The sequence below is a fragment of the Haemaphysalis longicornis genome, unplaced genomic scaffold, assembly GCF_048455015.1.
Source record: "Haemaphysalis longicornis isolate Haplotype H1 unplaced genomic scaffold, Haemaphysalis longicornis Haplotype H1 scaffold_2, whole genome shotgun sequence".
Classification (NCBI taxonomy): domain Eukaryota; kingdom Metazoa; phylum Arthropoda; class Arachnida; order Ixodida; family Ixodidae; genus Haemaphysalis; species Haemaphysalis longicornis.
This window is the reverse complement of record NW_027526295.1, coordinates 59,116,116-59,141,223: the sequence shown is the minus strand read 5'-3', so window position 1 is coordinate 59,141,223 and position 25,108 is coordinate 59,116,116. Positions and strand designations below refer to the sequence as shown.

The 25,108-nt window shown below is 46.7% G+C and overlaps 1 protein-coding gene across 1 annotated transcript in view; it reads right to left on the bottom strand.

Moving 5' to 3' along the window:
* Nucleotides 1–25,108, bottom strand: part of LOC144167129 (diuretic hormone receptor-like) — a 65,814-nt gene that overhangs the window by 15,264 nt on the left and 25,442 nt on the right. Inside the window, exon 3 of the mRNA XM_077696502.1 lies at nt 4,830–4,980. Within this exon, the coding sequence (XP_077552628.1) occupies nt 4,830–4,980 (151 nt within the window). The remainder of the gene's footprint in view (nt 1–4,829; nt 4,981–25,108) is intronic.

The following is a 25,108-nucleotide window of genomic DNA, read 5'->3' as shown; positions in this document are numbered from 1 at the left end:
ACGAGGGAGCCTCCTGTTCAACCATCATCGTCGTCAGACGGAGGGGTGCCTGATTTTTTACGGTTTGTCTTCTTTTAAAGTAAGTGGCTTTCCTGCTATCTGCTACTTATGAGTAGAGAGCCCAAGTCATATTGATCGCAGGTGTTCAAGCTATTTGATGGTATTGAACAACGCACATAATTTTATTAACCGCATCTGGTAATACCTGCAAATTTTCGGGGACTTGACACAAATGCGTGTAATTGAGGAACAAACTGAGAGGTATGTCTTCAAACCCGCACTGGCTCCTTGAGTACTCAAGGTGACGGTATGGCTGACACCCCTTAGCCCACCCACTCGCGCTGTACCCAACCGTGGAAATTAGGTATGAAATGGATGGTAGAAACCTAGAATGGTGGCCTTCGGAGCCCTGGTCAAACTCGGGCCTATAGGCTCCCTGCATGTATACCAGGCAGGCAGCTGCGAGACCTCATTGAACATAAGCGTAAAAAAGCCAATGAAGTAAGTACCCAAGCCTCGTGCTTTATACTATGGCGCATGGGATTATTTAAACGCCTTCTTCCAACTACTCGGGCCCTAAAAACGGGCCGCACCTTAGCAGTCTTAAAATCCCTACCCAACCAGTGCACCCCAGTTACTGAGCTTTTATCACGAAGTTACCGTCATTAACCCACAGCACGGTTTTCTTTGGGCCCAACTTTACCAATCAAGTAATAAAAGCTCAATCTAAGGTACATGCTGCATATGTGATTTAATAAACATCATGCTTCAAGTCTAAGGACAAACACCAACTATAATTGTAACTCCACATCACACGTGCATAATTCATATGTATCTACCAAGGCGTTGTACCGGTGTAGTTTGCACATGCTTGAATGGAATAAAAACCAGTGGTAAACACAGGACACAGAAGAAAACGGCGGTACAAGCTGACACTTGTCCCGTCGTTTTCTGCTGTGTCCTGTGTTTACAGCTGGTTTTTATTTTATTCATATGTATCTTTTCTTTCGTGAAACCATTACCGATTCGAGTAAACTTCAGAAACCACAAGATATGCAGGCATCTGAACGATATTTGAGTCGCCCCTTAATTAGCATTGTATAACGCTAACACGCCCTCCGTTATTGCGTTCTTAGGTTATTACTTGCGGCATCCTTTTCGTAATCCAGCTGAAAGTAAGCAGATTTAGCGGTGTTGCTTAGTGCAATTGTTTTCGACTCCACACATGCTTTTCCATGCAGTGTAACCCACCTGCGGAAATCCCTATCAGGGATTGCAGTACAAATAAAATAATAAATAAAAAATAAAAATAAATAAATAAGTAGATAAATAAATAAACAAAAAATTATTAGTGCGAATATGTTGAATTTCTTTCGAGATTTATTTTCCAGTTGGCGTGACGGAATCGGTGAGACGCATGCCTTAGGAGCAGTACAAAATTAAACCGAATGTGTTGACCAAAACGCGCTTGAATTGACCGAGAAATTTGAGAATATGCTATGTACCGGAACTTTGGTGTGACAGAGTATTTCTACCGTGTTAATGTGTTCTTCAAACCTAACTACCGTCGACTGCCCTCCCACCTCAAGGCTAGCCCAGGTGCTTAGAGCCTTCAAGCAGTATGTGGGCCACAGGTGGTGCCTATTTGCGGTAGCATCTTCCAACTCAAAAAGTGCGCCCCACATGTGATTTGGATTTCACCAAGCGTTTCAGTTGTGCGCACAATGGCGTCGCTGTCTCGAAAGGGCGGTTAGACGCGAAGGCCTATAAGAAGGCGTTTTAACTGGACAGGATTATACGACCCATTAGACAAAAGATCCACCAACTTCTTCCCGTCTCTGGGACAGCAAAATGGTATAAAAACCTCAAATGGCTGCGACACGTTGTAAATCGCAGCAAAACTGTATTGGGCAACAATTATACCTCGGAATTTTTATTTCGTGCGTCCGAATGATCAAACACTGTTACATACCCACAGAGATGCACATACCTGCCGCACCCAGGCGCGCAACAGTCACCAGTGAACCAGGGCACTCTGAGCGGTAGTACCAGAGTCCTTCAATTGCTTTACTGGTCACGTAGCTGCTCCGTAACTCAATGGGAGAGATTCATATGCTGTGTTTGGCCGCCGCGCTTTGTGTTTGTGTTTCATTCTAGTATTTTGTAGAGCAGGTGGTCGCTTTAATAAAGTTCGTTCCGAAAAGCTTTGCGTCGTTCTTGGCTACGTGGCAGAATTCTGTTTCCTCCGTGTGCTTCACATCGCACGGCGAAAAAAGAAATTTTTGTACGCTGGACCACGTTATTTTGTCTCAATTCGCAATATTGCAATTTTGTGTTGCGTGTGATAAAATCAGTTTTATTGGTCTTTTTTCCCTTCTTGTTTTGCAGGGGTTGCAAAGCGTGAAAGCGGAAAGACACATGGTGCAACATATATCTCTTCGTGTTTTTATCCTTCGCGTTCATGCAGTTTTTTTCAGATGCTCTCAAGTATGCACTCACTCTTCGAAACGACAATACTATCGGGCTATCTTTTTTAGCGTTCTCTGCATTCCAGAGCAATCAACGGATTCATTAGGCGTAGCCTGAACAACGCGTACTTGGTTTCTTTCAGTTTTTTGATTGTATTATTAATAGGCCCGCAGCAGTCTATGACTACGGAGTTAAGGTATGTGTGTAATTTAGAACTTTTAAGTGCGAATGCACTTTATAAGCGACCCTGAATTCCGTTGACCGCCGTCCGTCCACATAGCAACAGCTGCGGGTGCGCGCGCTCATCGTCTTCCTTGGCAACGGGGGGAGATGGGCGCGCGCTGCCTGGCCGCTGACATGGCACATACCCACGTGGGGGATTGGCCAGGAATCGGGCGTGAGAAGGGCTAATGCACCCGCTTAAAGGAGTTCTGACACGAAATTTCAAAGCTGAGATCCGCTCTAGCAATCAAGTACAACGACAACACAAATAGGTGTCTGTGAATAAATGCATCTTTCTTTCTTTGTAGTTGTGTGTGTGTGTGTGTGTGATCTCTCTTTCGCGAACATTACCGAACCGCGCAAATTCAACTCCTGCATTCGCACTTTCACATTCTTCCCCTCGGGGAAATGCGGGGAAATTTTTGCTTTAAGAAAAGAAGAATACAGAAAATACGTAAACACGACGATGCAGCGCCAGAGGACGCAGAAGCGGTTGCAGTTCGCGGCCGAAGTCTACGGTAATTTACTTGGAAAAATAGAACCCCATTGAAGGCAGGTTATATACACAATGGCTGGACTATTCAGCGCTAACTACAACGACAAACGCACAGTTACTCAGCGCGCAAACACCAAAAGCAGCGAGCGTTTGCACGCCAAGAGCTGGCCAATATGCCGCACGCGCGGTGGCTCGATGCCCTTCAGCGGTGGTGGCGCCTGCAGTGGCGCCCGCGGTCCCTATATGAAACCAGCGCCAACGTTTGGTGACAAGTAAAGCATTGTAGGACTCTGGTAGTACCTACCGTACCGCAATAGAATCGCATGCGGCAACATTATTGGCGGACGCACCCTAGGAAGTTTCAAAATGTGCCTGTCCATGCCAGTACACTACGAATCCTCCGCAGCCAAACTTTAAAAAAAACTGTGTTGTTAAATAAACTCAAACGGTTTGGCATCGTAACTCACAAGGGGTGAATAGATGCATTTCGATTTATTTTTTCTCAACACATAGCTGGTGGTGAAGGTTTCTCCCGGTCTATTTGCTAATTATATCCGTATGACTGCGCTATTTCATCTCAGCAGGCCCATGAAACAGGGGTACTCTACATTACATATATATTTATGTAGTAACGTACGCCGTAAGTGTCAATACCTGCGTGGAAAGCTTTGAAGCGGTATTCGCCAGAATTCTAAGGATGTAAAAATATTCCGGGTTGCATCGCCTTCGAAATTAACAAATCGCGAATCGAAGATATCCTATGTGGTTCGGTGGGTGACTAAGTAGGGCACATTTAAAAGTATTTCTAATTTAATAAGCGGTGGGGTCCACTGGCGAATACTTCCAGAACAGTGTTTGGCATAATGTTTAAATATTTGTGTGCACCTGTGATATTGCGAGCCCCGTTTTAAAGCCGCATAGCCTACTGCTGAGATTAGTGTACGCACTTAGGAATGTTTCACGACCCATGCAGCGCTTCAATCACACGCCTGAGTTCGTTTTCTGTTATGTGTTCTACCACGGCTTTTTCGCATGTATACCGCCGGCGATCAGTTAATGCGGATTTTTTCTAGCGTGGTGGCATTATCTTTATGACAGGGCTGATAAATAAACTCCATCACTTTAAAACTGTTTTTTTTTATTATTTTGGTTGAGCGTACGTGCAGTTTCTGTTGCGTCCTTTTATTGTGTTGGCACGTTTTTTTCTAATTGCTCATTTGAAAGCTCTGTATTTTGTTTTCACTGATATCTTTCTAGCGCCGTAAGGGCTTCATCTTGTCGGATATTTGACAATGGTCGTAGCGATAATGAGCACATCTAGCGACGTTTCACGTAACGTTGCGCCTGGAAAATCTTGTACTGCCCACGAAGCCGCAATTTGTGTATGTTGCTAATCTTTCTGAGCAGGGTAATCATAATTGAGACATCACGTGCAAAGTGTTTGATAATAATTTTGAGAAAACGCAATTTCCGCATTCCTAGAAAATACCCTTTTTAAGTAATGTATATGACCTACCTAAAGTATATTACCTCACGATGTATTTGCCACCCGCGAACCTAAGGCCATCAGTTACGTTGTGCATATCAGAGGATCTTTTGCTTTTCAGCTTTGGGAACAGTGTCGAGGCAGTGCTTTACTCACCCCAGCCGATGACGGCGTAGACATGGACGCGGACGAGCTCGATGGAGAAGGTTTTGACGACGAGTATGAACAAGTAGAGACCCTCGACGAACATCCAAAAGAAGTTGGTCCCCATCAGGTACGTCAGCACCACGTACATGAAGCACGCGCTCTGCGGGTAAACCAGAAAAGGAGAGAAAACCACCCGCTATTGGCAATGAATAGTTATAAAGGACACTCAGCTACAATAGTAAACACACCGAAGGATAAGCTGCGCGGGGAACCACGCGGCAAACGTTTTATAATGGCACAAGGTATGTATACAACGCAGGAGCGCTGGGCCACTATAATAACAAGCGTCCTATGAAATTGTACTGACGTTCACGCGCTTTATTTTGATTCTGGGGTGTAACGCGCCGACGCAACGCAGGCGATGAGGCGCGCCGTAGTGGAGGGCTCCGGAATAATTTTGACCACCTGGGGATCTTTATCGTGCGCCGAAATCTCGTACACACGGGCGGTTTTGCTTTTCGCCTCCACCAGAAAAGCGGCCGCCGCGGCCGGGAATCGAACCCGCGACCTCGTGCTCAGCAGCGCAACGCCTTAGCCACTGAGCCACCGCGGCGGGTACGCGCTTTATACCTAAGTACAATGGTGTGCAAAGCCGAACTTTTGCGTAAACAGCCGTATGGAACAGCTGCAAATTTCCTCTCTTGCAGTGCCTTGTATCTCAAAGAAAACGGCACACCAAGCTTAGGAAACTCATGGAGTGCCAGATTGAGCCTCATGCTTGAGCCCTGTATTTTATATCCAAGCTATCTTGACCTTTTCTGCGAGAATCTGTTTTTGTGTACTGGTACCACCGGCGTTAGTGCCCTTCATGAGTAGCACGTTAGAGACTTAAATGAGCTTGGGAAGTTCACTACACAGGCGAACAAGGATATATGTATCTCCAACGGGATCGCGATATAGTTCAATACATAGAAAATCAATAATTCGAAACATGAAATTCGCCTGTCTGAACATTATCTGATAACTGCACATCACTGCGCGCTTTCCGAGATTGTGACGAGCGCGCTATCTTACAGATTTGTTCTTCACGGCACGAACAATTTAAACGGCAGGGCGACGAGCACATAGTGTTCAATTTGCGTGCTTCTCCTTCTGCATCATTGAGTTGTTCACACTGTGTTCAAGCTTGCGAACGCCGACAAAAAAAGAAAATCTGGCGTCGTACACTGTTGCACAACAGTGGCCAATTCGAACAATGGCGCAAGCTCGGTGGCAATAGCCTATTGAGAAAGCTGTGCGATCCCCTACTAATTCCTGCTTCTTTGGCAGCGGTGAGGTCCAGCCCCCACAGCCTGCACATCGTCATCAGTACTTACGAGCTCATGTGCCGTACATTCGAAATGCCGCATGGGAATATTGGCAGCTCTCTAACTTTCCTCTCGAGGCACTCAGCACCGTCGCCTTCGGTATCCGAAGACCTCTCGTGTGAAGCCGCGGAACAAATCCGCTTTGCACACGACAAGCTGTGGGTCGGCGGAGGAGTGACCATGCTGCCTTCGCTTTTTACCAGAGGCTTGTGCGCAGTGTCGTGCTCAAAACGTTCCGAGAAAGTTCGAATACCTCTTAAGCCGACATCTTTTCACCGGCCTGCACCACTCTAGTACTCTCCGCTCTCGTCGCTAAGTCCAAATTCTCAGGGTTTTTTTATGATCATGGCTCCAAAACCCGTGCCGCGGACCAAACAAACACGCACTATGCCGCATCGGTATCCCTGCCGGAGGCAAACTGGTAACCGCTCAAGCACGCAGAAATAGTGGCAGACAACAAGCGCTTCCTGTCAGTTTCCCTTATTCCTTTACAGCATTTCGTAACCAATCACAATCTGGGATATCACTGCCATAGTGCTGCACCCCAGGCTAGCGTGCGAGCAAGTGTTGAAGGCCATCGCACATGCCAACGAAACGACGCTACGCCGCATCGTTCTCACCGAGCATGGCAGCGCCCGCAAGAAATCATAATCGCAACCACTCCACTCCATCAGGGGAAACGCCCTGGCAGAGGCACTTGCGGCGAAGCGTTCAACATATCCATTGTGCCCATGATCGGGAGCTTGATACGCACGTAGAAGGGCATACACGTTTGCATGGTATCTCCAAGGAGATGTTCCGACAGCTTGATATAGACAATAATTCGACGTATCTCTATTCGATATAACCGTGCCTGACTCTATTAGCGACCCTTGCGCTCGCGATAGCCCGAGCGGATTTAGTGTTCCGTCCCCTCACACGCGCTTCGATTCCCGTACGACAGCCACTCAGTTTGCCCAAAGCAACCGGTATTCAACTTGAATTGCAGGGCTAAAAGCCCTGACAATGCATTTCTGCCCCCACGCCCTCCGTATTTCCTCCGTATTTATCAGATGGCTTTGAGAATGTACCAGGGGGCCTGAGCTGTCGCTCTAGGATATCATGCGCTTTAGCATAGAGATTTCACAAATGGACCTTCAACCCGAACTGCAAAAATATGTCATCCGTTGAAGCTTTCCTCAATCTAAAGCATACCGATGCTCCTAAGTAGTACCTAATTTGCAGTGCAAACAGAGCTCGCTACCGGAGATTTCAATAAGTTCTTTTTTTGTTCTAGCCACATTTACCGCGAATTAACCGCGGAGCTGTACGGTGCCCCTCAACCAAACAGGATGAAGAAGAGGTAAGCCAGCCAACATTCAACACTTGCAAAATTTGTACGCACAGTTCCCATCAATGGGGCTTGTGGGAGCATCTACCGCATAAATTGTGGGGCTTCTTCAAGTAAATGTTGCGATTTTTTGGTTGTCGTATGTCGCAAAAACTAGCCAATTTTTGTGAGAAACTGGGACCACGATTTCACAAAGGAAACACGGTTAGCCATCTGCAGAGGCACAAGTAAAACAAATACCACAAACCAAGGCAGGTGCTATAGCTACTTTGTACGTCATGCAATTTATCGAAAAGAAATAATTTTGGGGTCCAATAAACGGAAATATGGCCGAGGGTGTTTATGCAGACAAGACAGCTAAGACACTTAAGTAGACGCAGAGACACACGAGAAAAACCTTAAAAATTATGTTTACTGACGTTTAAGGAAGAGGACTTCCTGACTGGTCAGTCAGTACACCCTGAAACCAACTTATTCTGTACTCAGAAGAAAGGAAGTCTTCTTGCTGAAACGTCAGTAAACTTGCATTGTTTTGATGTTTTTCTCATGTGTCTCTCACTATACATACCCTAATTTCTCGCGCTCTGTTGTTGAATTAAAGCGGAGAGTTGCGCGAGTTAGGTGCGGGTGCACGTCCAAATTCATGCAGACGAGCGTCCTGTTTAGATGGAAGTCATCACCAGCCTATCTACGCCCACCAGCCTATCTAGATGGAACTCTGTCGCAGGTTTTATGTTTTAGACTATATATATATATATGTATATATATATATATGTATATATATATATAGATATATATATATATATATATATACTTGAGAAAATGGTAGACGCACGATTAAAAACAAAAACAGTGGTTTACTGACGTTTCGACTGCGGAACCAGTCTTCATCTTGAGCATGTTACTCAAGATGAAGACTGGTCCCGCAGTCGAAACGTCAGTAAACCACTGTTTTTGTTTTTAATCGTGCGTCTACCATTTTCTCAAGTATTTTTTCTGGCTCCTCGAGAAGTTTTCTTTTACTGCTTATATATATATATATATATATATATATATATATATATATATATATATATATATATATATATCGGCGTCCGGCTCAGGGCTGACCTTGACGTCTCCCTCTCCACATGCGGTCGCTGTTCTCTGTTTTTAGTCGCCCTCTGCCAAACATCATGACCGCAAATTTTCTATGACTTGACCATCTATTGCACACACGCAGCCATAATTGCGAATCATATCAAAGACGGACGCAAGGTGGCACAATAAAAACTACGGCAATATTTCGCACGATCAGCCTGGGCTTTGATTACTATGCTACCTTAGAAAGTGTCCCCTGAATTTTATAATACCAAAATTGGGATTCTGAGGAGTCTCAGATATACCGATTAATCTGCATGCTCTGTGTTCCCAAGTAACAAAAAATGTGAAAAAACCTTACGAGATGTGCATCAAAGCAATTGTTAACTAATTGTAACCGCACAACAAGCACAATATATTGCTATCCACTGAGGCAACACGCTTGCTCTTGTGAAGGTAACAATAAAATTAATGACATTTGTATTTTAATTCAGGTAGGTAACTCATACTCGCAATAAACAAAACTCCTATTGTATTGCGTTGAAATTGTCTGGGCACCCGGGTGAACATTCGTAGCCGGTAATGAGGCGGCCCACGCAGCTGCGCGGGCGCGTGTACCCCGCGCGAGTATCTATGAGGGACAAACATCGCCTGCTGGTCCCAAAGCAGATCGTCCAGTTTCGTCCTAGTCATTAAAGTCGCACCCCCTGGTACGAAGTATTTATTTATAGTTATTCAAATTCAAGTTGTGAGTGTTTCAGGCCCCGAAGCAAATGATCGGTTACGAGACGTTGATACTACCGGGCTCAGGATTAGTTTCGAGCATATAGGGATGCTTAACCTGCCCAGAAATCTTTACACCCTGGCGTTTTTTTAAGCCTGCATAACCAATAGTCCTCTACGGCCTGCGGGATTCACGCGTGTGCCGGAATGTAAAATAAAAGGTCGATTCCAACACAACCAGCCAAATGTGTCAACATATGCTGATCTACAAACCGAACAATACATTTTTTCAAAATTTTCAAATACATTTTTTCAATACATTTTTTCAAGTGGAAAAAACAATTTTTTCCACTTGGGTTACTGCAAGAATTCCAAGTAACGACAACGTTGTTGACAGAAGTTTATTACGAAGAGCAAAAATAAAGAGCCTGTAGGACTTGCAGGGATCGAGTCAAATGCTGACACTGAGCAGGTGCATCCGTATGTCGCTATGTGGTTCTGACAATACAATGAAGGCCATTCTCACCTTTAAGCGTTCCACAGAGAAGCTTTGAATTTGTGGAGCCTGCCAAACTTAGGAGACTGCGTACTTCCATGTCATTACTTTACACGTCTGTATATCTGTACCCTTAAAATAAAGGGTTCAATTTCGCAAACATTCCTTAGCGGGACAGGATATTGATGATAAGGTTGGTAAAACCCGCCCCGAATACAAACTCCGTTTATCGCCCCTCTAGGAAGCGCCTCATGCACACTCAGTGCGGAAGCCTCTTGAGAATAAAAGAAGCGAATATTAAGGGCCACGAGAAACAATATAAAATCATGCACCCATCCGTCTAACGGCTACGACGGTTGAATGCGAATCTTCCTCGCGACGGATTCTTCGGTAGACGTCTGTGTTTGCACTGGGTTTTGACCTTGTCGAAATGGAGCAATATGATACACGCCGACTTCATAATGCGAGACCGACGTTGGATTCCGGGAACTCAAGCGTTTTTTTACTTCACTTTACCCACGATCATTAATCATCGTCAAACAAGGTTGGCTTTCCCGCAGGACGTCTTCGCGTGACAGACGCAATTAGGGAGAGCACCAAAGCTTCGCTTTAGAAGCGGTATAACGCGCTATTCGCCACGCTCCAGAATATTCTGCAATAGAAGAAGTAAAATTCTTGGCAGCACCGCCACTCCAAAGCGCGCCGTCCAACTCGCGGTTGATAGAAATAAAACCTTAGAATATGCGCCGGGCTTATTTCCCATCTTGACTTCACGCATGCGTTACCATGGCATTTAGCTGGCACGCATTCTTCGAAATGTGCGATACATTCGGGTTGCACCAATAGGAATTGCCTTCATCAACTTTGGTTTTTTTAGTTATATATGGGAAATTGCCTTCCGGCTAATCGGGCATCGGCTTATAGCGAAACACTGTGTCTGTGCAAATATATGAGGACGAGAGAAAGTTCGCACGCGCAGCGGCTGGGCCTTCACCCTTTGTCGGGCAGTGGTTAATCAAAAAGTACAGTGCCCGCGGATGCGTATAACAGCGCATGCACTAGAGCAAGGTACATTGAATTTCCTCCGCGATTTGCTGACGTAGCGAGCGGCAAGAAATACCTCCGTGGCCGTGGAAGGCGCCATTTTTAGCAAACACATTTTCCTCAATGTCACAATGTGCCCCAGATTGATGGCAACAGCAATGCCTGTGGCAGGGAAGCGAGTGAACAATTCGCACTTCACCGCACAGGCGAAGCTCCCGCGAGGAAAGAACCAAAATTAAAACAGAATGGTGTTACTTGGTGTAACGTGATTAGCAGAAATACGTTGCAAGAAATTGGTGGCTCCCACTATTCAACGTGCAGAAACGTTGAGAAAAGTTGGAAGATTAAAGTTTTAAATGCAGAGCATTTCTTAGTCTTGCCTCTTCCTGCGTCGGACGGCGTCCACAGCTCCGCGTCCGCAGCAGGTGCGCCTCTCCTCTATGCCTCCGCTCTCTCAACAGTAGCTGGCGCGCGCATGCTTCGTAGTCAGCCCGTTCGCTCCGTCGCGGTCTCGGCGTAACAGGTGCATGATAGCAGCGCGGTGGGGCGTGGAAGGGCGCGGGCTGCTTGCGCATGCGCTCTCCCCCCCGTACTGCTCTCCCTCTACTGCGCGCGCTGCAAATATAAAGCGGCTAGCGGTCGCTCGTGCTTCAGTCACTGCGTTGCTCCTTCCTTCTTTGGTTGACGCTCGCTCCCACGTTTACTCGTGTCTGCTACTCCAGCATCACGGAAGAAGCGATGGAAGCAACACTGCCTTCAACCAGTACCCAACTACCCACCCTATCGCGACTTTACGCTGCGTTTATGACCCCCAATGCTCTGCATTTACTCGTGATCCCCTCGCGGGAAGGCGCGGGAATTTTTTTTTATCAACAAAATTCGTGAGCTACTAAAACTACTGAACTAAAAACTATAAATCCTAAACGTTAAAACCGAAGGTCTTTTCAGGCGCTGCGGCGCGCTCTCTTAAGTATTTGTGGTATCAGAGCAAGGTTGATTCTGGAAATAGTAAAGGGAGGGCGCCACAGCCCCTCTGGCAAATTACTGCTGCGCACTTCGACAGCTGCGACGTCGATTCAAAGTGTTGTGATATTTTAACAACGAAGCTATTTAGCAACTCGTAATTTCTTGCGTCCGCAGTTAAAAATACCAAGGAATTGTCGAGCGTGCAGCTGATACCGAAAATAACCAAGGGATGGCCCACAACCCCCGTGTCAAATCACTGCTCGGCACTTCGACTACTTCATGTTGAGTGAAAGGGCTTTAATATTTTTAACATGGAAGCTATTTAGCAAATCGCAATTTTCCGTGTCCGCAATTATAAATCTCAAGGAATTTTCGAGTGCGCTCACGTAAGCGCGGGACTCGCGCCGTCGACCCGGCAGTTAACGAAACCAAGAAAATGCCTAGCACTCGCGTGTGGGTGCCTGGCGAAGTGCGGCCAGCGTCCTCTCCGCATGTTGTCAAGCCAAGCATACCCACTTATAGAGATTGGCCAAGATTGCAGCGACAGCCTTGAAGTTAGAAAAATCGAGAAAACGCCGAGCACTCGTGTCTGCGTGCCTCGCGGCGAAAGCCCAGCGTACCCGGAATGATTGTCAAGCCAAACATAGCAGCTAAGGCAGATTGGCCTAGATTGAGAAAAAACTCAAGCGGTCAGCGTAATTCTGGCAACCCTTGCTCGGAACGAGAATGATTCGAGCATTCGCCGTACTCATGGACACACTTGCTCGGAACGGGAAGGACACGTCATGGTGTACACCCTTCCAAGGCGATCTTTAGGGATTATCACTTAAAAAAATTGAAATGAGGTCACACGTATAGCAACAATGAGGGAGAGGAAGTAGTTCGGGCAGCGACGAAGAGGTAAACAGTCGGCAAATGTGGACTTGATCCTTCGTGGGTGCCGTGAAGTTCATTTTTTAAGTGCGAATGCACTTTATAAGCGACCCTGAATTCTGTTGACCGCCGTCCCTCCACATAGCAACAGCTGCGGGTGCGCGCGCTCCTCGTCTTCCTTGGCAACGGGGGGAGATGGGCGCGCGCTGCCTGGCCGCTGACATGGCACATACCCACGTGGGGGATTGGCCAGGAATCCGGCGTGAGAAGGGCTAATGCACCCGCTTAAAGGAGTACTGACACGAAATTTCAAAGCTGAGATCCGCTCTAGCAATCAAGTACAACGACAACACAAATAGGTGTCTGTGCATGGCACATACCCACGTGGGGGATTGGCCAGGAATCGGGCGTGAGAAGGGCTAATGCACCCGCTTAAAGGAGTACTGACACGAAATTTCAAAGCTGAGATCCGCTCTAGCAATCAAGTACAACGACAACACAAATAGGTGTCTGTGAATAAATGCATCTTTCTTTCTTTGTAGTTGTGTGTGTGTGTGTGTGATCTCTCTTTCGCGAACATTACCGAACCGCGCAAATTCAACTCCTGCATTCGCACTTTCACATTCTTCACCTCGGGGAAATGCGGGGAATTTTTATGGTATGTACGATGATAAGATTATTTTATACTTCTTTATACATTATCCAATAATATTTGCCTTCTCAGTAAGCTTTGTCTTTATCCAATGCTGACACTCCCAGCAGTTTCCTCTCCGACAGTTAGGACTAACTTTCTCATCACAAAAACTACCTGCGGTATAGAAAATACGAAAATGAAATAACAAAAGCACTATATCATACATCATCACTGAAAAGAAGCTGAAAAGAAGAAAAAGCCGCGAAAAGATGTAAAGCAACACGAATAAAAATTGCAAAATGGACCATCTGAGTAACCCCTTGTATTTCCAGAAACAGCATAATTTGGAGAGTTAACTTGTTTAATAATTTTCAATCGATAAAGGAACTAATTGGTCTTACAAAAAATTTTAATACGAAATGTTCGGAGAGATAGAAAAGTTGTAAGAAATGAAATAACCAATTTATTCTTTTGCACACTGCTCTACCAAAACGAAGAAAAAAATAACAAAGCCCGTAAGGAACGATGCAAATAATAAAACATGACGAAAGAATAAATGAAACAACTAGAAATTGCACCATTCGTGGGCTACGCCTTGCATTTCAGGAAAATACATAATTTGAGAAGCTGAGGCACATAATGGATATCAACAACAAAATTCGTTCTTTGGATACTCATAGGCAAGTCTGGCTGCAAAAACGTCACAATTAATACAAGCGCCGTAAGAGTGCTTACATAATACTGGACAATTCTCTTAACTTATGCGCTTTTTTCCCAACAATTTGCACTTCGTTATAGGTTACTTGTAGCGACAGAACTTTGAGTGGGAACTACTTGTTGACAAGCAATGCGGACAGTCCATTACACGGAAAAACGCACTACTTGTGATTCAAGTAAACTACGAATAGACACTCCGATCTCAGCGCTTCTACCTGCTCTCGCTTCTATTGATCGATTTTTGTTTTTGGGATGTGTATTGCGCTAATCAGAAGAGTAAACACAGCTTTACGTGACCTACCTCAGCAAATACAGGAACTGAAACCAAAAGGATTTTCGTTGCCCATTTAAGGAACTGTAGACGGTGCCGAGTGGCACGTTCGCCTTTTATAGTCAGGCACAAGCGCAGGAGAGAGAGAGAGAGAGAGAGAGAGAGAGAGAGAGAGAGAGAGAGAGAGAGAGAGAGAGAGAGAGGGAATTTAATTCGGGTTGATTCTATTCAGGTCACGTCTTCAGGCCGGTGGCATGTTCCACTCCCCGTCGTCCTCCCCAGCCCTATTGACTACTCGGACTTGAAGGTCGGAGCTGCGCGGCCCGGCCTCCCAGTGCTCCTCGTAGGTGATTAGGGGGGACAATTCGGGAGCATGCCCATATGATGTGAGATAGCGTGGCCTGTTCTCCGCACAGGTGGCAAACGGCTGTTAGGTAGCGGCTTAGGTATACGTGTGTCAGACGGGCTAGGTAGGGGAAAGGCGAGTGGCCAAATCCAAATGGGTGCTTTGTCACTGTCCAATTTGTGGTCGGCAGGTGGGCAGGTTGGACGGCAGAGGCGGTATTCTGTCTTGGTGTCATGAAACGTGACCAGGAAATTCCTCGCAGACCGCGCCGCATGTTAGGGCTTGAGATTTCGACCCTGATCCTCTGAGGGTGTCGCACAGAAGAAGACTATCTCGCAAAGCCCTTCATCCATCTAAACTCGCAACTTCTTGTCAGTTTCCGAAAAGCACATGTTTAATCATGCAGTGTTGGTTGGGATTTGCGGTTCCAGTCAAGCTGTTCTTCATCCGCTTTTAGCCCCTCAACACTTACAGGACTTAATTTTGGAGAAATAAACTGACACTGACTTGAATATGCACCCACTTTATGTGGTGGTTCACAAGTACGGGAGGCGCCACAATGAACCACACTTCGTGCACGATTACAAGCAGGTCAGTTTTCAAGACTATACGAACACTTTCTTCAAGCCGGGATACTAACATTTACAAACAGAAAACAAACAACAAAAATAACCGCTATAAATCAGAAGTGCTAAGCCTTACGACTCGCTGTTTACGCTGCGTTGAAGATACACCAGTCTTTTCAGTTCCTCGAAACTGTAAACCTAACACAAGGTTTTGTAAATGCTTGACATGTAAAAATAACGAGTTAACGACGTCATAAACGGGTGGAATTTCCTCGACTGGTTTAGAAACCAGCAAAGAAACGGATGACTTTCGGGAAAGCGTGTGAGGACAGCAAGGAGTCGGAACTAAAGGCTTAGCAAACATCGACATGTGGGTAATACAAATAGTGGATAATTAGTTACTTGTACAAACTACGCGTAAAATAGTATCTTTTCATGTTACGCATGCAACAAAGCTAGCATAATGCGCTTGTATTGACACTGGTTTCCATTTTTGCTACCTCACTAGAAACATTAAAAGTGGAGTTTTCTGCACGGAAACCCTTTCCTTAGTACAGATCAGTAAACCTTCCCACAATTCGATGCTGTTTTACAGCTACGCGGTCTTGCGCAACGTTCTGACCAAAATTGCCCGCGTCCAAAGGGTCGCTCCGACTAAGAGCCGCGAGGGCTGAGGCCAGGGCTTGTGTGAAATACTCTATCGCTACCAATGTAATTTAGGCACCTCGTAAAAATGTACTGAAAGTGGCTGCAAAGACCACCATCAGTAATTTGCTTGATTTCGTTTCTTGCGATAATTAGGCAGCTCACAGTGAATTTGTAAACGTTGCAAAAATCACTTTTGATGTGAATAAATTGCTGTATGCGCAGGAAAGATGGTTACAGAAAACGGCTGTAACTTTTTTTAACAACCTCTCGAACCAAATCATAACCGAAGTTATTTAGAATTGGTTCAACGGAAATTTTATAATAATCGGTAAGGGAAGCCGATAAGTAACGTACGTTTATCAGTATAGTAAGTAAGGATACATTACTTATTAGTTTTACCAGCGATACAGCTGCGCTGGTTTTACATCTTCACAGTACTGGAAGGAGTTTACAAGTTTTGTTGTCTTGTTTGGTCTTCCACCGAAGCGTTAGCCTTACCTTATAGGAACGTGCCATACCCACGATTTAAAGGGGGTATTGGACCACAAGCTAATTTTGCAATACTTTCGACTGCGGCAGAAAGGTCCAAAGCACCGAATAAATTTTATTGCTCTGCGAAAACACCATAATGGCCACGGGACTGCCTCAATTCTTTCTTTTCAGGCAAATTTTTACGCTCTTACTCTTCTGTCTCACTCCTCCCATGGTATTCGCTGAGGAGGTTTGCTGAATTTGAATCGGTTTTCCCGCGTCCGCACAGCTGTTGCGTCACCTATTCGATCCTTTTGTTGCTGTTGGCTTGGGGTGCCACCTGGAGCTAGAGCGCGAGCCATTTTTGTAATTGGTGGTGTAATTGCTCGTAATTGGTGTAATTGCTCGGCCTTTTGGTACGTACTTGTTCGTACATCTTGGCGTCATACTCTGTGCGGACGTGACTTTCACTCATGGCATTGACAATATCGTGAAGAAAGCAGTGAGAGTACCTAACTTAACTTTATAGGAACCTACACAATGTTCCTTCGTCTGTGAAAAAATACGCTTTTTGTTCACTGGTCAGACTCATCCTGGAATATGCGAGTGTAGCAGGGGCCCCTCACTAGGAATATTTAATAAAAAAACTTAAGGAATACCCAACGTCTGAAGAAGGTTTACTCAACATATTTACACTTGCGGGGGAAGTGTCACTGAAATAGAAGCATGAATAGGCGTGGAACCTCTTAGGGAGCGACGCAAAAACCGTAGATTAAAACTTTTCCATTGCATATATAACAATTCAACAGAAATTAGCAGGGACAAATATTTTATACAATGACATTACGTATCACAAAGACGGGGTCGTAGTAATAACGTACAAGAGGTAAAGTGCAAGACCAATTATGAAAGGTTTTTTTTTTTCATTGACTATATCGCAGTGGAACGAATTGTCACCTGACATTGGTTCTGCTATTAGTATGACCATCACTCGCCTGCTTAGTGAATTGTGATGTTTTAGTTGCCTCACTCTTTAGTTCTGAGCTCATTTTGAGTGTTTAGTATGTGTTGACAAAACAGTGACTGTGCCAGTGACTTCATTGCCATTTGTATTTTTTCCCTGTAAGGTTCGAGCGCGGAGGTGATTGCACCGCAGCGCCCCCCTCATTCCCCCGGCGCACATGTTACGACGGGCCTCCGCAAATTAAGCCACCTTTAAGCAAGGTGCGCGCAAAAACAGGCAGAGCGGCGCACAGACAAGCCCCTTTGGTGTAGGCGGTGCGGGGTCCGAGCGCAGACGGTGCATGTATGGGGACAAAAAGGACGTGGCATGCTGTCACCACCCTTGGTGGCATACTCCCCGTGCCCTTACGTCAGCGACCGCGGCTGGCGTGCAATGCATGCCTTGCTGTTCATTGCTTTCTTTAACATTTCCTGTTCCCTCACCGAGGGTATTTATGTCGAGCCCGGCGAGAGGAAGGAGATCTTTTGCGTTTCAACTTGCTGCAGGTCGTGGGGAGAGTCCCGTCTGCGCCGGCTAGACCCCGGCACCTTCTATGCCCCACCGCGGGCTACGCTTTGTAACTTGGACATATGTCCTGTAAATATTCTTGTACATAAATTGCGCATAGTTTGGATACCAGTGTCTGCCTCGTCCCACACGGCAACACTAGACACAGCGGCACAATCCTGGATACGGATAAAACTTGAAATTTACTGGCGGAGTCGAGAGGATGGAACGGAGTCTTTAAGAACACGCTTTTCCATGTGATCGAGAACGACGCCAGGAATTGAGACAGGGTCGTTCCCTTTTTAGTCTTGGCGTACTGGCAAGTGCCCCAAGACACGACCGACTTGACCCCGTTCCGGATTCTGTACAGCCGAGACCCGGTGGGACCGCTTGCGATACTCAAGGGTAGTTGGGCGGGGGAGACCGAAGTGCCAGCTGTGTAAGCGGAAGCCCGTGCCGATTACCTCAGACAGCTAAAAGAACAAATTGACCTTGCGGCTGACGTCGCTCAGCTAACCGCATCCAGAAAGAAAGAGTTGTACCGGTAGCTGTACAATAAGCATGCTACGGTCAAAACTTTTGCAAAGGAGACCTGCGTGAGGTGGCTGCGTTGAGATTTATGTTCCAATATAACTCTGACTTCAGGGATGTGGAATATACGCCGCGAACCGCAAAACCGGAGCAGGCAAACGTCGGTCTCACGTTGGAAAAAACCGTGCATCTAGACGACGTGACAGCCGCGCGAGTGCGAGGTGTTTTTGAGATGCACAAAGACCTGTTCGAGAAGAACCATCGCTAACGTGGGGGAGCACTGCATCAAGCTCTTCCAGGGGGCCACCCCCAAGAGTGGCCACCCATACGGGATCCCCGAGGCTCTGAAAGGCGAAGTTAACAAGCAAATAGAAGAACTTCTCGAGCTGGGTTTGATATACCGTTGTGGGAGCTCGTGTGCCCATCCGCGGCCTCCACGATTGGCGTCCGGCGGCGCACCGTTGCTCGCTGCCGGACGCCGATTGCGGAGGAGCAATGGCGCGCTGCCGGACGCCGATTGCGGAGGCCGTCGCCCATCCTATTGTCTGCGTTCCCCAAAAAGGATGGCTCAGTGCGCTTATGCATTGTTTACCGCGCGCCTAATGCGCTAACGGAAACCGACGCTTTTCCTATGAGCTGCCCCCAGGAACTCAAAATGTGCGTAGGATTGGCCAAATACATCACTCATTGGCAGGTGCCGCTGGGAACCGATTCTCAGCTTATTGCCTTCGTGTCGCATGTAGGTCATTTTGCGTGGAAGGTCATGTCGTTTGGACGAAAAACCGCAGCGGAAACTCTGCAGACACACATGCATGACGTGCTGTCCAGTCACAAGCACTACGCATGCGCATACCACGATCACATCGCCGTGTTCAGCGCGACATTCGATGAACACATTGAACACCTTCACTGGGTGTTATAGATGTTGCAGGCAGTGCTCAATCCGCTACTCAGCGGCTTGCTCAGCGCTCAATCCGCTATGTGGGGCATGTCGTGGGTTCCAGCACGCACGGGCCGGACCCCGCGAAACTAGATGCCATTAACGGCCTGCAGGCCCCAAAGACCAAGAAAGAGTCGAGGAGCGCCCTTGGCCTTTGTGGATACTACTGCAACTACGCCCCTAGGTACGCTGAGATAGCCCGGCCGCTGACACAGTTGACAGGCAAAAGGGTGCTGACTCAAATTCCCTAGAGCAGTGAAGCTTACGAGGTGTTCAGATCTCTGAAACAAGCCTTTTGCGAGGCTGTCTCTCTTCCCACTCCGGATCTGGAAAACCTTATGTGCTTTCCACTGATGCGTCCGCTGTGGCAGCAGGCCCCTGTTTGGCGCAAACAGCCGATGATGGCTCTGAGAATCCGATTGCCTTCGCGAGCCATCGGTTCACGCCAACTCAAACGCAGAAGGCCACCATTGAACGTGAAGCATTTACAGTTATTTGTGGCTTAAAGAAGTTTGAGACGTGGGTTTTTGGTGCCCAGTGAACGTCGTCACCGATCATAACCCGATCTCCTATCTGACGAGCAGCGTGCCCCGGGGGGCGAAACTAACCCGCTAGACTCTAGCGCTCCACAGTTCAACTTAACCATTCAGCACCGCCAGGGCATCGCGCATGCAAACGCTGAGGCGCATACTCGTTTGGCCAACGAATGCAGGGAGGATATGCCGGCTCAGGTAAAATAGGGCCGGGGCAGAGGTGAGTCCTCGGGGACGACACCAGTGGGCATGCGTGTACCTGCAAGCCCATTCGTGTGTGTGTGGCAAGTCCGTGGTCAATGGTGTTGTGGTCAATGGTGTCAAGTGCGGGATTACCCGCACCCCGGGTGTGCGGTGGTTGGACGGGGGGGGTGAGTGTGCCCGGCGCTCCTGACACATTGGAACCCTTGTTTCCACCAAACGTCCGCTTAGGCCGCTTCCTACGCACCCCTTTAGCCGTCGGACTCGTGAGTGCCGACGTTGCCCGTGGGACACCACATGGAGGCAGGTGCGGGCTACTACTAGTCCCCCCGTACTCCTACTAGTCCCCCCGGAGCACATGGTCAATGCTCCTGGTCGCATCCCAACAATCGCATCCCGATGGTTCATGACAGCCGCTGACTGTTTTTTAAAGCAAAACGTTTCACCTCTACCCCCCAAGGGTGCTTTCGCGACCGTTGGTGTCAATAAAAAACTCCCGCGAAGAAATAAAAGAATTTACTAGCACCACCAGGAATCGAACCTGGAACGAATAGATTAACGAAAACAGAGCCCGCTGTCTTACCGATTTAGTTATGAGACCAGGCGGAAAAGGCGAAGACAAGTGGTGCACTCACCCCGAACATCTACGGGTTTAACCTCTGCATTCTCGCTGAATGCCACTCGATAGCGAATAAAGGAATGTTACAACAGCCCATGGCATCTCACGTCAAGTAAGCCGACGTGCTAAAGCCTGTGGCTGTCAGTGTTCACGTAAAAATTCTCAGCTCCTTGTTGTCCGCCCTAACGCCAACCGACACCTAAAGAAACACATTCAAATAATCCTTGATGGCCAGATCCTGGTCCTACACCTTCGGAAAAACACCAAGAGTTAAGTATATTTGCCGCGCCTAAAGCACAGCATCAACAAAATCATGCACATGATCAGGAGAGTTGCCACCAAAAACCTAGGCCTCAAGGAATCCGATACCTTTCGATTAGTGGAAGCTTTTGTCCTCTCTAGAATCACTTAAGTCAACCCCCTGTCTTCTTCTCGGCAAGGAGGAGAAAAAGATGCTTCACATAAAGATTAGCAAGGCGGTTCAGTAAGCCATTGTTCTTCCCATGAGCGCGTTTACAGAGAGGCAGCTTAGCACGGGGCTGTACAACACAGTGCAAGAGCTGATAGAGGGCCATCTTTCTACCCAGAAGCTCTGAATAAGCAGAACTGCGGCGTGTAGCCGCATCCTTCACCAGATTGGCTGTGCAGCAGAGAATGTCATTCCGCTTGACGTACTCCTGGACTTTTGGCGACAAGAACTAAAGATGGTCCCTTTACTTAGAGATATGAGCCTCTCACACGACGAGGGTCGCCCACAAGCACGGGCTCAAGAGCTCAACACCATCCTCGGTGGGGATCATGCAGTTAGCTACATTGACGCCTCCCAACATCGAGAGCAGCAGTACGTAATCATTGTGGCTATACCTCCAGAACAAATCTCCTTGCTTGTGCATCACTCATGACCGAAGAAATGACAGCAGCAGAAAAGGCAGCCATCGCCTTGGCTCTCACTCAACCAGCGTTTCGTAAGGTAGTCACCGACTCCCAAGAAGCTTACAGCAATTACCAGTCGATCGGGTTGGGTGTTCCGACCTGCACTGCATGTGCTAAAAAACGGCTGCCCAAAGGGTTCGATTTAGCTCACATTGACACCCCCTACCGCTTCCATGGAGGGAAACGAATACGCCCACCACCTGCACTTTTACCCGCCGTGCCATGGAGCGGCGCGAGGACAGTTACCCGCTCCGCTCGTTCAGGGACATAACCCAGCATTATCGCCTTCATAGACAGACCCTACCTTCGCCTCACCCTCACCTTTCCAGGGAACAACAAACTACCATACGGCTCATACAATCCGCCTCCTTCCCACACCCGACGCGTCTTCACTTAATGCACCCTAATCGCTACGACGTTGAATGTAAATTTTGCTCAGAAGTAGGATTGCACTTTGCCACATAATCAGTGTGTGCGACTTTAGCCCTGAGCACCATCCTCTCTTTCCGTCATCTACGGAACAAGAGCAATGGGAGATGCTGCTGTCCAGACCCTTTCTGCCTACCCAGCTTCAGCTGGAGGACGGGGCACAGGCGGCGCGGAATGAATATTGGCTGCAGTGAATAAGGAACTACTCCTTGGGCCGCAGTCTAGGCCGTTCAGAAGTCTGAATAGAAGTATTTCCTCCTGCTCCTCCTCCTGCTCTGCCACCGTGTCTGCCGCCGATCTCGTCTCCTTCGTCCGCGATGGAAGAGACGGAGAAGTGAGATCGTCTAACACTGGGTTTGAGGAATAATGTAATGAAAAAAGAGTTTTCACTCACATGATACACCAATACAACTCAACCAACCACATTTTATGCATTGTGCAATAATTTAACCTTACCATGAATATCTCTTTGAGGTAATAGATGGTGTGGTTAAGTGCATTTCACTTCTCTATGGTTTCACTACTTGTAGAGTGACGTGAGTGAAGTTAATTGACGTTGCATGGGTAATCGTTCTGGGTGCCGTTTACAGTTTTGCTTTCCAACCACATTCGCAGAGTGGATTGGCGCTAATTTGTTATTCTTTTTGGGGGGTTGGCGTATCTGCGTCTGATATATCAGCGGATGTGAACATTTCTTGAGCGGACCCTTGTGTCGCACTGCAAGATTAGCTCATCCTCTACATTGGTGTCCGCGGCTTGTTTTTTTTGTGTGTATGTGTATGCATGTGCCTTTGTTTTATGGACGTGTTTTACCATGGGGTGCGTTCGCCAGCCTGATCTCCTGCTTGCGAAGTTTGTGCGTGTCTCTGACTTGTCGTCCGCGCGGCTCAATCATTTTTTATGCTAATCTATTTGATCTTGGGGGATTAAACCTGAAATATACGGTCCCCCACTCTCCTTCTACAGCACCTCGGCACTGCAGGGTACTCTGTAAACAAAATGACGTTCGACGACGAGCGACGTAACCCAGCCTTGAAGACGCGTACACAAGAGGTTTATGAAACAATGCGGAAAAAGATATTACAGCAAAGTCACACAGAAAGTGCACTACTACCAACCAATTTTATTGTCACTGAACGGGCAGTAAACACAGTCATTAGTCAGCGCCCTGTCTGTGTGCCCTTCCTTTAGTCTCGTTTCGCGTGCTATTTTATAACTCAATTATGTAGTAACTGGCCCGCCTTCAATCCGTATTCAAGGAGAGACTGAGATAGAGAGGAGGGAGTCGATCGTGTGCGTGGTGCTGCTCTCTCTCTGCGTACGTCTTCGATGCTGGGTGACGTCGTTCATCCTTGTTCAAAATATCCCTCGAACCAGTTATGTGTTTATTATTGCCTCATATACGACTCGTGTTTGATTTCGATTAATAATTTTAATAACTATTAGGTGTTCTCTCCGATTTCGTACTTTGGAAATGTTTTGCCCATATATATCTTCCCTTCAAGAATTTTTCCAAGGTTTGGTCAGCAGCTTGACGAGAGGAACTGCAGGCAAATTGCCATACTTTTCACGTTTAGGTAGAAAAAGAAATATATCTCCAAAACCGTCTCCTTCTCAAACCAAGTGACAAATAGATAAAGTTGGAGATTTTGCTGTGTTAAAACTATTCATTAAAATAAATGTCATGAAGGCCAGTCTATGAGTCTAATGGCTGCATGTTATTTTGATGTAACAGCAGTTGCTGATCTCAAGTTTTTTTTTCGTGTTTAAAAAACAGATGTACATTCCCCAGGTGATTACCATTTTCGTCACGTCCCAAAATGCACGCTTTATACGCCCAGAGGCCAAAGAGGCCAACTTAACCATTTGTGCTTGCCTTTTGTTCAATGGTTCAATTATCTGAATTTTTGTGACCAAATAATGATGTACTGTCCTGAGACCGTAGCTGTGGGACTCAGCTCAAAATAAAAGGGCAATCAAGACCCTCCGAGGTTCGAATTTATTTATTTTACTTGGAGGCTTTTACCGTGGTCATTTAAGTATTTAAAGCCGCCTCAGCGCCGGCGTTAGCCATTAAAGTCCCACGAGTGCTGTAGATATGACCCTGAGCCGTGTGCCGAAGGCGAAGGACGTGAGTAGCTCAGTCGCAATGTTCGCCCTTTGCTGTAGCCGGCGATGGTGTTGCCTTTATCCTTACTTGGGGATACCGCTATTTGCCAATCCATAGGAGGGCTTTAAGCCGCTCCTGAACTGTCTCCGAGGCAAATGTATGTGTGGAAGGCTTGCGGCTCTCCTGATAGGAAAAAGCGCCTGCACAGTTTAAGTCATCATCGAAAAGAAAATCTGGCAGCGTAAACAGCCATTCTTATTTCTTCCCCTCTTCTGTCGCAAGCTCCAATTTAAGTTTTAGTATTTCTGTTTTTTATCAAACAAACGCTTGTAGGAGCACCCCCGGTTCTGAACTTGTTGGCGTCACGTAACGACTTCTAATTTGAGGCTTATTAAAGGGAATTTAAGAGTTTCCTGAATTGAAGCGAATTCGTCCTGAAAAAGCCTGTTTATCACACCTACTCCGTTGCCCTCTATCCTCCGGCCCCCTCCGAACCCCAATGCTGTTTTCCTGTCGTTTCGCACCTCTCATGATGACTGCAATGTAAAGCGGTTTGCCGAATTACATTGAATTTTCCGTCGTTTGAGCTACTCGTGCTCATATGTGGGGACCATTTATTTCTATTTTTCCGAAAACACTTCGGCGAAACTTCTTTTTTTTTGTGTGTTTACTTTTGCTCTCTTAAATGTACTATTTTTACCACTTTCTCTTCATTTGTTTCGCAAAAACCAATTCATCCTCAATAAACAATGGAACGCTGCTGCTGAAAGTTACATATTTGAATTCTGCTTTATATGTACGTAAAACCGTTTTAGCAGAACAGCGTTAATACGTACATGGGTTGGGGCCCTTCTCAACGCAAAGTTTGTGGTCACAATTTGACCACACGCCTTGCATTAAGAGAAGTGGATGCAGGAAAACATTTTAATTTGAAGTTGATTGTACGATGC